The sequence below is a fragment of the Rhinolophus ferrumequinum genome, chromosome 17 (assembly GCF_004115265.2).
Source record: "Rhinolophus ferrumequinum isolate MPI-CBG mRhiFer1 chromosome 17, mRhiFer1_v1.p, whole genome shotgun sequence".
Taxonomy (NCBI): Eukaryota; Metazoa; Chordata; class Mammalia; order Chiroptera; family Rhinolophidae; genus Rhinolophus; species Rhinolophus ferrumequinum.
Genome location: NC_046300.1, coordinates 35,983,654 through 35,996,208, shown reverse-complemented (window position 1 = coordinate 35,996,208; position 12,555 = coordinate 35,983,654). Strand labels below are relative to the sequence as shown.

Here is a 12,555-nt window from a genome sequence, read left to right as displayed (position 1 = left end):
ACCCCTCACCAAGCCCCATATTCCAGATACCCAAAATACAGAAAAGCCACAAATCTTTAGGGAATTTTGCAAGAAGATCTCCAAGTAAAGTGGGTGCCTCACTGGGCAAAGCCACCTCCGCCAGCCCCCACCCGTGTCAATGACTTACCAGGCAGAAAGCCAGGGACATCAACAAAAGTGATGAGTGGAATGTTGAACGCGTCACAGAATCGAACAAAACGAGCCCCTTTCACAGATGAATTAATATCCAAGCATCCTAGAAGAGACAGGTGATCCGTGCTGAGCTTCTGGGCAAGTCCGAGTTCTACCCACATGGGGATGCGCTCTCGGCAAACACGCAAGGCCCGGTTTCTATGGAGCGATCCAAGCCTCTTCATCAGAGAATGGTAAAGGGGAACGCTCACACTCCAGGAAAAACAAGGAAGACAGGAGAACCCACCTGACACTGGCCAGAGGGCCCAGAAGTAGCCTTAGTCCTGGGGTTTACTGCTGGGAGCACAGCCCACTGCACACAGTCAGGCTCTGTCTCGTACACGGAAGGGCTGCTGCCTCCTGAGGCACAGCCTGGTCTACCCCGGGGAACCAATGCTGGGGGGTGTCACTCAGAGGCTGCGAGTCCCTGTAACTGGGAATCATATTCTGGCCCCAGCAAGTATAGCTCTACGCCCTTGGGAAATTATGTCCCATTTCTGAGGCTGAGGTTTGTCACGTGCTAAGTAGGGATGTTACTACCTCCTACTAAGGTTGTAAGGATGAAAGGAGATGGCATCTGGAAAGCGGCACAAAGGAAAGAGCTCAATTACTAGTAATTCTCTCCTCCTAGAACAATGCCCAACAGATTCATGAGGCCAGCATTACCCTGATACTAGATGAACATTATGACAGAGAATGCAGACCCAAATCCCTCATGAACACAGATGCAAAAATTCCTAAGATATTACCAAATCAAATCCAGCAATACATAAAAACTAACGCATCATGACCAAGTGTGGGGTTCATCCCAGGATTCAAGGTTGATTTAACCTGTGAAAACCAGTGAAACTATTAAAGTAGAAAAACCACATGGTCATCTCAACAGATACAGAAAAAACATCTGACAAAATTCAATATTCATTCACAATTAAAAACTAGCAGTAAACTAAGTACAATAGAACTTCTATAATCTGATAAAGAGTTATCTACAAACTTACTTACTCCTAGATCAGAATAAATACATCTCCAAACTGATCTATATTAATGCTGTCCAAAAAAAACTTTCTATGAAGATGGAAAGGTTCTCTGGCTATGCTATTCAACATGCTAACCACTAGTCACACGTGGCTATTAAGTACTATGGCTAGTACAACTGAGAAACTACGTTTCTAATTGTATTTAATTTTAATTATTTATACTATTTTAATTCAGATTTAATTATTTTTAAAGTTTAATAGCTAGCATAATGGACATATTTTCAAGCAATTCCTATCAAAAATAACCTATAAAGGAGGTTCTTTTGTTGAAATTGATAAGCAGATTCTAAAATTCATATGGCAATACAAAGGAGACAGAATAATTAAAAACATTATTTTCAAAAAGAGCAAAACTGGAAAACTTATACTGACTTCAAGACTGACTTACAAAGCAGGGTTTTTCAAACTTGGCTCTATAAATATTTTGGCTTGAATAATTCTTTGTTGTGGGGGGTTTGTCTTGTGCACATAGGATGTTTAGCATCATCTCTGGCCTCTACCCACTAGATGCCAGTAGCACGCCCCACCACCCATCCCCACCTGTGACAACCAAAAATGTTTCCAACATTGCCAAATGTTGCCCCGGGTTGAGAACTATACGGCTACAATAATCAAGAAAGGATGACACAGGCGTGAAGGTAGACCACGAAACAGACAGACTATGAAGAAACAGACCCACACACTGATTTTCGACCAGGCACCAAAACAATCCAATGTGAAAAAGAAGTCTTTTTACAAATGGTGATGGAACAATTAAATATCTGTATGGGAAAAAATGAAAGTAGACCCATTTCATCTATAAACTATACACAAAAATTAATTCAAAATGGACCATTGACCTGAACATAAAACCCAGAACTACAAAGCTCCTAGCAGATAACATATAACTAACTTTGCAATCTTGTAGTAGGCAAAGATTTTACACAGGACACAAAAAGCTCTAATCAGTAGTAAAAAAACACTGATAAATGGGAGTTCATCAAAATTTTTAAATAATGAATCAAAAGATACTATTAGTTAATTGAATAGGCAAGTCACACACCAGGAAAAAAAATTTGTAATACGTGTATCTGACGAAGGACACACATCCAGAATAATACAGAACCCTAGAAACCAACAAAAAGACAAAACAACTAAAAAATAATAATAATAATAATAATAATAGGCAAAACTTCCCTCTTGCTGAACACATTTTCTGAGATGACAGAAATGTTCTATATCTTGTTTTGGATGGTGATTACAAGGTTGTATACAATTGTCAAATTAACAAAACCCATCAAAATGAACACTTAAAAGCTGTGAAGTCTGTTGTGAGTAAATTATAACGCAATAAAAATGTTTTCCATTCCCCCTCCTCCCTCTCCATTCCAAACTTATGTTAATGACCTGAAATAAAGAATGTGAGTCATTAGTCCCAGGATGAAGACAACTCTAAACTAAGAAATTGCAAAAAGCACAAAGAAGCTAGAATAAAAATCAAACTAAAAAAAAAACCACAGATGAGCTCTGACAACCAAAACAAGATGTAATCGTTTGGGAAATGAACACATCAGAAATGAAAACCTGTGGCCCTGAGCTGCCCAGGAGCAGGCCCCAGGTCCAGGTGCTGGGCCTCACCACCTTCAGCCCTTAGGCCCAGGCCTGTCAGGGCACCTGGCATCCAGAGAGTGCCCAGTGAGTCCGGGCTGATTTCTACGACAAAGAACTGAGAACCAGAATGGAGACCTCGTCTGTGAGCCTCTGAAGCTGACTTTTAGTAACAAATAGGGAATGAATAAGTCCACGAAATGAATAAGGCTTTCTTCAAAAAAGCAGTGACCTACTAAATGCCCATACCTTGCCACTCCATAAACATCACGAAGAAGTACTGAGTCAAGAAAGAGGGAAGTCAAGGGACCACAATGGAACCAAGTGTTCAGGCTCCAGCTAGGTCTGGGGTACGCCCTTGGAATAGATATCCTAAGTATGTGTAAATAAATTTTCCAGGACGAGCCAAGCAGTTTCCTTAAAAGTGGGCTTGTGAAAGTCATCCTGTGCTGTATGGCACCAGAATGGCACCAGAATCTGCACAGGCAGTCACAGGATGGTGACAAAGATCTTTGAGAAGACACAGGAAATCATGTGACGTCTACACCAGAGACAGACAGAGCACAGAGGAGGAACGGAATGGATATGTGGACAGTTGAGAGTGTACTACAGGAACAAAGTGCACTTCACTGTGTGTAAATTCCTAATTTAAAACACTTTTTCTAAACCAAATGGTGGAGTAGGCAGCTCGAAGATCCTGTCCCCCGACAGAAATATCAAAACACAAGCAGAAACTTCAGACCAACTTTGTCAACACTCTGGAACAGGCAAAGGTTTACATGCAAGTGAAAGCTGAATTAAAAAAAGACAACTTAAAAAACGGTAGAAAAGCTTTGTTTCAATTACACTTGTCGCACACTCTCCCTATTCTAGAGGGAGAAAAGAAGACCTCGGTAACAAACCGTGGTGTAGGTCTGCTCTGACTTGCCTGGGGGCTCCCTGAAGGACTGACACAGGCTTTCATCTCTGTTTCACTGAAATCAGAACTCACCAGGCCAGAAAAGTGACAGGCATTGCTCAAAAACATTGTAAGGCAAAGGGAACAACCTGCAGACGTGTGGGGCAAAAGACTACAGTTGAGCTCATCCAAGGCCTGGGAGGAAAAAACCAGGGAAAGAGTTTCTTTGGGAACTTAGAGCATTCAAGAACATCTGTGTATACAGGGGACTTTAGAAAGAAACAGGTATTCCTAGGACCAGAAAAGACCTGAGAAAGATAAATTAGAAAACACAGAGATGAATGAAAATGAAAACACAGTATTATTACAAAAGACTTGTGAAGACCCAATGCTTTAACCTTGGGCTAATCCCTAAACTGAGTTTAAGTCTGGCTAAGTATTGAAGGAGGGACCCAGCACAGAACCAGTTTGCAAAGGCTAGGAAAGGCATTTTCTTGTTTGTCTGCTTTAGCACCTGGTGTTCCAGGAAATCTCTGTCAGAACACAAAAGGACAAATGTTGCATGATTCCACTTATATGGAATATCTAGAATAGGTAAATTCACAGAGACAGAGAGTAGATTTAGATTATCAAGCGCTGGGGGTAGGGCAAAAAGAACGTCTCTATTTGGGGTGATTTGAAAGGTTTTGGAAATAGAGGTAATGGCTGCACACAGTGTGAATATAATCAATGCCACTGTATTGTACACTTAGAAATGATTAAAATGGCAAATTTTATGATACATATATATATCCACAATAAAAAATAATTTTAAAAATAAACATTTTTCTAAAGACAAGGAAAACTTGCCATGGCAGAAACGAATATGAGGCTGGGTCACTAAGGGAGGGCATATTCGTCCTACACAGGGATTCCAAACAAACCTCAGAAGGAACAGAGTGTGAGGAAGAAAGCCGTGTCTGCAGTGCCCCCCACACGCCCAGCCCTACCGGAGCACAGCCAGGGAAGACCCTGCCATCTGGCTGTGACTCGGGTCCGGCCATATCGCAAAACAGCTGTGGGGCAGACACAGCAAGATGCTGGTCATTTGTCTCGCACTAATCGTGCACCCGGCACCACTGAAGGCACCGGAGGTAAAACTGAATAAGACACCAACAACCTTGCCCTCATGGAACTTACAGTGTAGTGGGTGAGTCATAAATCCAACTGGAGGGAATAGAAAGCAGACCTCTGAAAAAGGAAAGACCTTAGAAACTGAGGAGGAGTTATTTATCAACCCTTAAAAAATAAGTATGAAATGAGCATTTTGAGAAATTAACATTAAGAGAGAAAGGAGCTTTTACAACAACATCTATGAGATTTTTCTCTGGACATGGAAGGCCGTGTCTGAGGAAAAGACAGAAGGCAGACACCAAGGGCCCACGCAGCCCTGACCCCACCCCGCCAACCACCACCTGAGGTTTATGAGAACTTCCCCCTCCTACCTGAAGCCACCTTTGGTTGGTTGCCAACAATTCCAACAGTCCTCCCATTCATTCTGGCAAAACCAACAATGATGTTCTTGGCATAATTGGGCATGATCTCAAAAAATTCTCGCTCATCAACAACCTGCAGGGATCAATTTATTTCTGAGTTCAAAATGACCAAGCACAAGATACAACTGTATTGCAGAATTACAGAGCTGGAGAGCTGCCACCCACCACAGGTTCTACAAGGGACCAGGACAACAGGCAGGGCCACCTCCTCCCTCTGCAGGGGGAAACCCTCGTGCACACTACTGGCTACAACAGTGTAGCCTTTTTTAAAGGTTCTATTTGAATTTGGCATTATTTTTTTTTAATTTATTGGGGTGACAGTGGTTAGTAAAGTCACATAGGTTTCAAGTGTACAATCTGTGAAACATCATCTATATATCATATTGTGTGTTTACCACCCAGAGCTAGAATTTGGCATTATGTATTTTACTTTTTTACCTTACTTTGAACTCTTTTCAAACTTATATAAAAGTTTCCAGAATCGTTATTAAAAAAAGATTATATTCTCTACCCAGATTCTCCCATTTATTAACATTTTACCACATAAGCTTTATCGTTCCTTCTCCCTGCCTTTCTCTCAATCTATCTCTATGTGTGTGTGTGCATGTATGTGTGTATACACATTCTCTTTCTACATATATTTCACACACTGAATATATACACACAAAATTTTTTCCCTGAACTATTTGAGAGTAAGTTACAGACATGATGCCCCTTTACCTCTAAGTCCTTCGGTGTATATCTCCTACGAACAAGAACATTCTCTTAATAACTATACTGATATTATCAAAATCAGGAAATTCACATTAATACTATTATAAAACCTTATTCAAATTTTTCCACTTATTCCAATATAATCCTTTACAACAACCAAAATCTGGTTCTAGAATGCGACGTAAGATCACCTGGTGCTTTTTAGTGGTCTCTTCAGCCTCCTTTAATTGTTTCCCTTCAGTCTGTGTCTTTCACAATTATGACATCTTTGAAGACAAGTTGTTTGGTTATTTGCCTTCTATTTGGATTTAATGTTTCTTCGTGTTTAATTTCAGGTTAAGCATTTGTGACAGACCATCCCAGACATATCCTTCTCAGTGAATTACATCAAAAGGCACTTGATGTCATTTTGTCCATAATGATGGTGATACATGTCAGGTTTCTTCCCTATAAAGTGACTATTTGTTCATTTTTAATTACGTATTTGGTGGGGAAATACTTTGAAACTATACGAAATCCTATTCTTCATCAAACTTTCACCCACTAGTTTTGACATTCATTAATGATTCTTGTCTGACCCAATTACTGCCATGATAGTTGCCAAGTGGTGATTTCCCTATCTCCATTTTCCCTTCTCCGTAGCTTAGCATTCTACTGTCAAAAAGGTCTTTGCCTTTTCCATTTACTTATGTATTCCACAAGTATGAGCTTATGCGCTGTTTTTTATTACATGGATTATAATCTTTTACCATCATTATTTATTTTATGTTCAAATTGTCCCATGATTGACAGTGAGACCTCATTCAAGGTGGCCTCCTGTGCCCTTTTGATGATTCCCCATCATCCTTTGAGTACTGTCTTACATTCTGGAATTACCTCACTTTCAAGTTCATCTTTCATTGTTTTCCTATCCCAAGCACTGAATCAGCCATTTCTCCAAGGGACCTGGGTTCCTTTTAGGGGCAGTGTAAGTGTAAGAGTGAGTGAGTGAGTGAGTATTTGCCTCTAAGAAGCTGGAGGACAGAGCTAAGAAATCCAGAGATACACAGACACACACTTATTACTAAAAATAATATAAGAACCATGAGTTTGTATTGATAACTCCAATGCTCGTCCAATTCAACTCCAGAGTTCACTGTAGCTTTCCCCACTTCAATATTCATTAACTCCTTTCTCCTACAGTGGATATCTCATTCCCATTATCCTCCAAATGTACTTATTTATTTAATCCTCAAATGCAGAGAAAATGGTTAAGAGAGCTGCTAACCTATATGACTGCAAAAAAACAAACCTAACTAAAATTCAGTATTTCTTTACTATTTCTGTTGTTAAACTAAAGGTAGTTTCATTTTAAAGGTATTCCCCTAGTCTTGCTGATTTTATTCTTTTAATATGTAAACATTAGTATAGTTTAATAGGGCCACTCCCCATCCCTTCCACCCACCTTTTGTTTTAATCTCATTTTTTGGTTTATCTTTCTGTGTGCATTACAAAAATGAGTATATACATCTCTATTTTGTTAGTTCCCCCTTCTATCTTAGATGAAAAATAACATACTATAGATACTCTTTTGCCCTTGGGGTTTTTTCACTTAACAATATATCCTGGAAATCATTCCATCAGTTCATAGCCATCTTTCTCACTCTATTGTGGGTATACCAAATTTATTCAACCAAGCTCCTATATGTTAGCATTATTTGGAAACTTACATCCACATTGTTTAAAATATTTTGCCATGATAAATAACAATGTCATAATAGTAATCTTGTGCATCTATAATTTTGTATGGTAGGAAGTGTATCTTCAGGGTAAATTCCTAGAAGTGGGACTGTTGGGTCAAAGTGTAAATGCCTATTTAGTCTCAGATACTACCATACTCTCCTGCCCGCAATGTATTCCACTGGTAATTCTTCCCAATAGAATTACCAGTGGAAAATGTTTTCAAGTTTTTGTTTATTTTTTGCCAATCTGACAGATGAGAAATGATAACTCAGTGTAATTTTAATTTGTATTGCTAGCACTGAATAAAGTTGAAAACAATATATACTTTATCAAACTGAACACTGCAAAGATAAACTTTAAAGAGATATACTCACATTAAAAAACAGAGGGAGTTATCAAAAAGCCACTCAAAAAAGCACTAGACCCTGGCAATTTCATAGGGGAATTTCTATCAAATCTTTAAAGAGCAGATAATCCCAATGCTATTTAAATTGTTCCAGAGCATAGAAAAAGAAAGAAAACTTGCAAATTCTTTTCATGACACTTTATGAACTTAAGTGTATCCCCCCAAAATTCATAGGTTAAAACCTAACTTGTAATGTGACTATATTAAGCCCTTTAAGGAGATAAAGTTCAATTAAGGTGATGTGGGCAGAGCACTGTGATTGGCCTGGTGTCCTTGTAAGAGGAAACGACAGCAGAGCTCTCTTCCCATGTGCACACAGAAGAAAGACCATAGGACACAGCAAGAAGACAGGCATTTGCAAACCAAGGAGAGAGGTCTCACCAGATACCAACCCCGCTGACACCTTTATCTTGGACTTTTAGCCTCCAGAACTAAAAGGTTTATGCAACAGTCTGTGGTCTTTTGTTATAGTGGCTCTAAGAAACTAATACATGAAGCAAGCACACTGACACAAAAATCTAATTTAAAATAACCTCAAAAAAATAAATCAGTGAATATCAGATGATAATGATGCAAAAATCCAAAATAAAACATTAGCAAAACATAACAAGCAGAGCTTACTTCAGGAATGTAAGAACAGTTTAATATTGGGAAATCTATTAAGACAGATTTATAAATATATCTAAGGAGATCACGTGATCACCATAAATGCTGAAAGGGCATTTAATGATATCCAATACCCAACCCTGATCTAAAAAACAATCAAGTAATAAAAATTAAAATAGGAACCAGTGGTAGTCTTCTTAATATGAAAAAAGATATAAAGACATAATATTAGAAAACACTAATGGCTCTCTAAAGTTAGAAATAAGGCACATATCCACTATCACAACCATTACTCATGATTGCATTTGATAAAATATGCAGTACAGACAATGGAATTAGACAAGAGAAAGAAATGACATGAAGTATTTGAAAGGAAAAGCTGAAACTCTTTACACACACACACACACACACACACACACACACACACACAGTATACTACCGTGTTTCCCCGAAAATAAGACCTAGCTGGACAATCAGCTCTAACGCGTATTTTGGAGCAAAAATTAATATAAGTCCCGGTCTTATATTATATAAGACCCGGTCCATCTGAGCCAATAGGATGGCTGCAGCCACCAGCTCTTCCTAGCACACACCATCCAGTGGCCCCTGGTCCTGGCCCCAGCACATGGTCTGCCTGTACTGCCTGATGTTAAAGCCTGTGGGTCTAGCACTTCCTCACGAGGCCAAAGCACAGTGACCATGGACGTGGCTGAGCCAGCACAGACAAGACAGGCAAATGCAGCACTTACAGAGTGTATGATGTCCACCATGTTGTAGGCTTTGGTAGATTCCAAAGGGACAATTGTGTCAAGCTCAGGAACCAGACGGTCACTTTGGATAGAAAAAGAAGCAGATACAATCAATACCAGAAGAGACAATTGCCTTCAGTGGGTGGGGGATGGGAGAAGAAATGGGGGAGACCCATCGTGGGGGCTGGGCTGATTCTGCCCTTACTGGGCTTGCAAAGCAGTCCCCAAAGATGTACTCCTTTGTTACCACCATACTGAACTGAACCTGAGCTTCATATTAATCCAAAAGATCTTTCTGCTTTCATTTAGAAGAAAAAAATGAGCTTATTCCCTTGAATGTGATTCCTTCATTCATCCTCTCTGAATACCTCCTCCATTTTAGGTACTATGCGGGGCACTAAAGGACATGATAGCAAACAAGACACTATCTTGGGGCGGGGGGTCCCAGTCTGACTTCCTGAGACATTAAAAATAAAAGAGCAAGGACTTGGAAATGCAGTCAGAGCTCTGCTAAAATTGCTGTGGGTTCATGTTCCCTGCTGGAAGTAAATCCGCTAGAACTCCTTTCAAAAAGCAAAGCTGTAGGTCCCCTGGTGGACACAATCACTGAGGACTAACCGTCAAACAGGCTCCTAGCTCTGCTTCCTCCGGTGTGCCTGTGGCTGAGCAAAAAGGCCGAGCCCGGGCGCACTCGCATGCCACAGGACTCAGCAACATGTCGCTGTCCAGCAGGCTCTCTTCCTATCCCATGTGGGTAGCCAGGGTTGTTCTGACCCGAAGATACACACTTGGGCTGAGGCTTGGCCTTGGTCAAGCCACATGCCCCAGCTAGCCCGACTTCCCAGAGAGCTTGGCACAGGGATATTGGGCATAGTCCCACCAAATAATAAAGTTCTCCCTTACTTTTCATTTGCTACTTATATATGGATATACTCATAGCTTCCCTGGGATCCTATGAAGAGGAGGTATGGCTGGGCTTTTTAGGCATTTCTGTGCCCCCGTGGCCCTAACACCGTCACACCTCCAAACGATGTCCTAAGCATTTCAAGAATCCCAAGTAGTATAGACGCTCAAAAAAGGAGGCTGTGCCGCTTCTTCTGGGCCTTGGGAACACCCTCCCTTTCATGACAACACATAGGGAGCCACTGGTCGTACCCTCTGAGGAGTGGGGAAGGCACAGGCAGGGCAGGGCCCTGGGGACATGACTCTTCAGAGCTCCCCTGGTCCAGACAGCGCCCCACAGGTGGGAGCCTGAGTCCACCCCCCAGGGCAGTGTCTAAAAATGGCTTCTCAAGGAATACAATCCCAAATCCCTTCCGCAGAAGAAAAGTCCAGGTCAAGTGAGTGCCTCAAACTTGAAGAGAAAACGAAATGGAGAAGAAAGCAGCCAGAGGTCCGGAGCAACAGCTCCCCATCTGGACCTCTGGTTTACTGTGTGGTGCTCACCCCCCGCCCATCTTGTGGTGCTCCCCCCCCCCCCCCCCGTCAGGCAGTAGCCTCAATAGCAAGCAGGAAAGACGGTCTACACTAGGTGGCCAGCAACATACCCTCCCCAGGACCACCCCAGCCTCTGGCCCCAAGCAAGCGTGTGTGCATAAGCACATTTCTTAAAGGGCATGCTGTCACCATTTCACACTTATTTCATGTCAAGATACACACACACAAAAAAAAACACTTCCATCTCTAATTCTGGACACATTATGCTCTTAGAAATCAATTTTTTTGGCCATTCTATTCCCAAGCTACCTATCAGATATTACACAAAGGAAAAAAGTGAATTAAAACAATCTGTCCTTACTCCTATACGCAGACATGCCATCACCATGCCCGCTCCACAATCCACTTCAAGATGCCCAAGAGGAAAGACCCTGGAGATCCTGCCAAGGCAGAGGGGCCCAAGATGGTCAAGCCAACCTGCAAAATGAGAGCAGATGCTCGGGCCTGCAACTCACCTGGGGTCATGGCACTCGCGGATGGGCGCCGGGTCCTGACTGCTTAGTGGCAGGTAGTTGAAGAACTCCCGGAGGTTACACAAGGCGTCAATGTCATTTTCGAAAGCTCTGTGGGCAACACCTGAGAAAACAGGGAAGCTATAATGGGACAGTGCACCTGTGTGACAGCCCAAAAATGCTGCTTCGTGCCCACCTCCCCTTCTAGGGCAAGTCTGTGGCAGACTGTGCTTACAGCTCTGTCTGCCCTTGAGGATGGGATACCACACCTCCAATACCTTCCGGCTAGTCTGCAATTCAGGCAGCCTACCCCTCACTCTGTACCTCTGCAAGGGCCACTCCTTTCTTTATTCAGGTCTTTGCTCGAACGTCACCTAGTCAGAGGGGCTTTCCCTGGCATCTCTCTAGAGCACCCCTTCCCTTGACATCCCATCCCTGGCACCTCTCTAGAGCACCCCTTCCCTCCCATCCCTGGACTGTGTGGGAGTTCTCTTCACACTTTTCCCTTCTGTACCTGTTTATGTCCATTTACTACCTGACGGCTCCCCTAGAATATCAACTCCAACAGGGTAGAAACCAGGCCTGTCTTACCACTACAGTTCCATATCAAGAATAGTGCCTGATTGTATGCGAATTACCTCTCAACAAAGCTGGAAATATAAAAAATAAATAAAAGAATAGCCATTCTTTTATTATATTGGCACATAACGTCAGCAACAGTGGAAGGAATAGAAGAAAGGAGGGGAACCGCTGGCCTCAGTGAGGAAGCAAGCCATCAGTCATCAAGAATACTCTGAAATCAGAGAACAGCCAAACAGGACCATAGACACGCGAGAGAAAATAGAGCCAGAAACGCTCTCTCAGGTTCACCCCACCAGATTCCCTGCTTCCACTGTTGCCCCTGCAGTCTCTTCTCCACACAGCAGCCAAAGTGAGCTCTTTAAGTCAGATCATGTCACGTCTCTGTGCCAACTACCCTCACTGAGCATACCAGCCACTCTCCCTCAGCCACTCTCCCTCAGCCAGCCTTTGCACAGGCTATTCCCTCTGCCTACAGTGCTTCTCCCCTGGATATCCATGTAGTTATTCCTTCAAATCTGCTCAACTGTTACCCTCAGAGGCCTACCCTTACTATCCTATTTAAAACTGCAGCAATCCCA

At 42.0% G+C, this 12,555-nt stretch overlaps 1 protein-coding gene across 1 annotated transcript in view; it reads right to left on the bottom strand.

Moving 5' to 3' along the window:
• Nucleotides 1-12,555, bottom strand: part of PCCB (propionyl-CoA carboxylase subunit beta) — a 48,255-nt gene that overhangs the window by 3,075 nt on the left and 32,625 nt on the right. The window contains exons 8-11 of the mRNA XM_033131989.1: nucleotides 11,399-11,519; nucleotides 9,447-9,528; nucleotides 5,199-5,322; nucleotides 149-256 (exon numbers count right to left, since the gene is read on the bottom strand). Coding sequence (XP_032987880.1) covers nucleotides 149-256; nucleotides 5,199-5,322; nucleotides 9,447-9,528; nucleotides 11,399-11,519 — 435 coding nt within the window. The remainder of the gene's footprint in view (nucleotides 1-148; nucleotides 257-5,198; nucleotides 5,323-9,446; nucleotides 9,529-11,398; nucleotides 11,520-12,555) is intronic.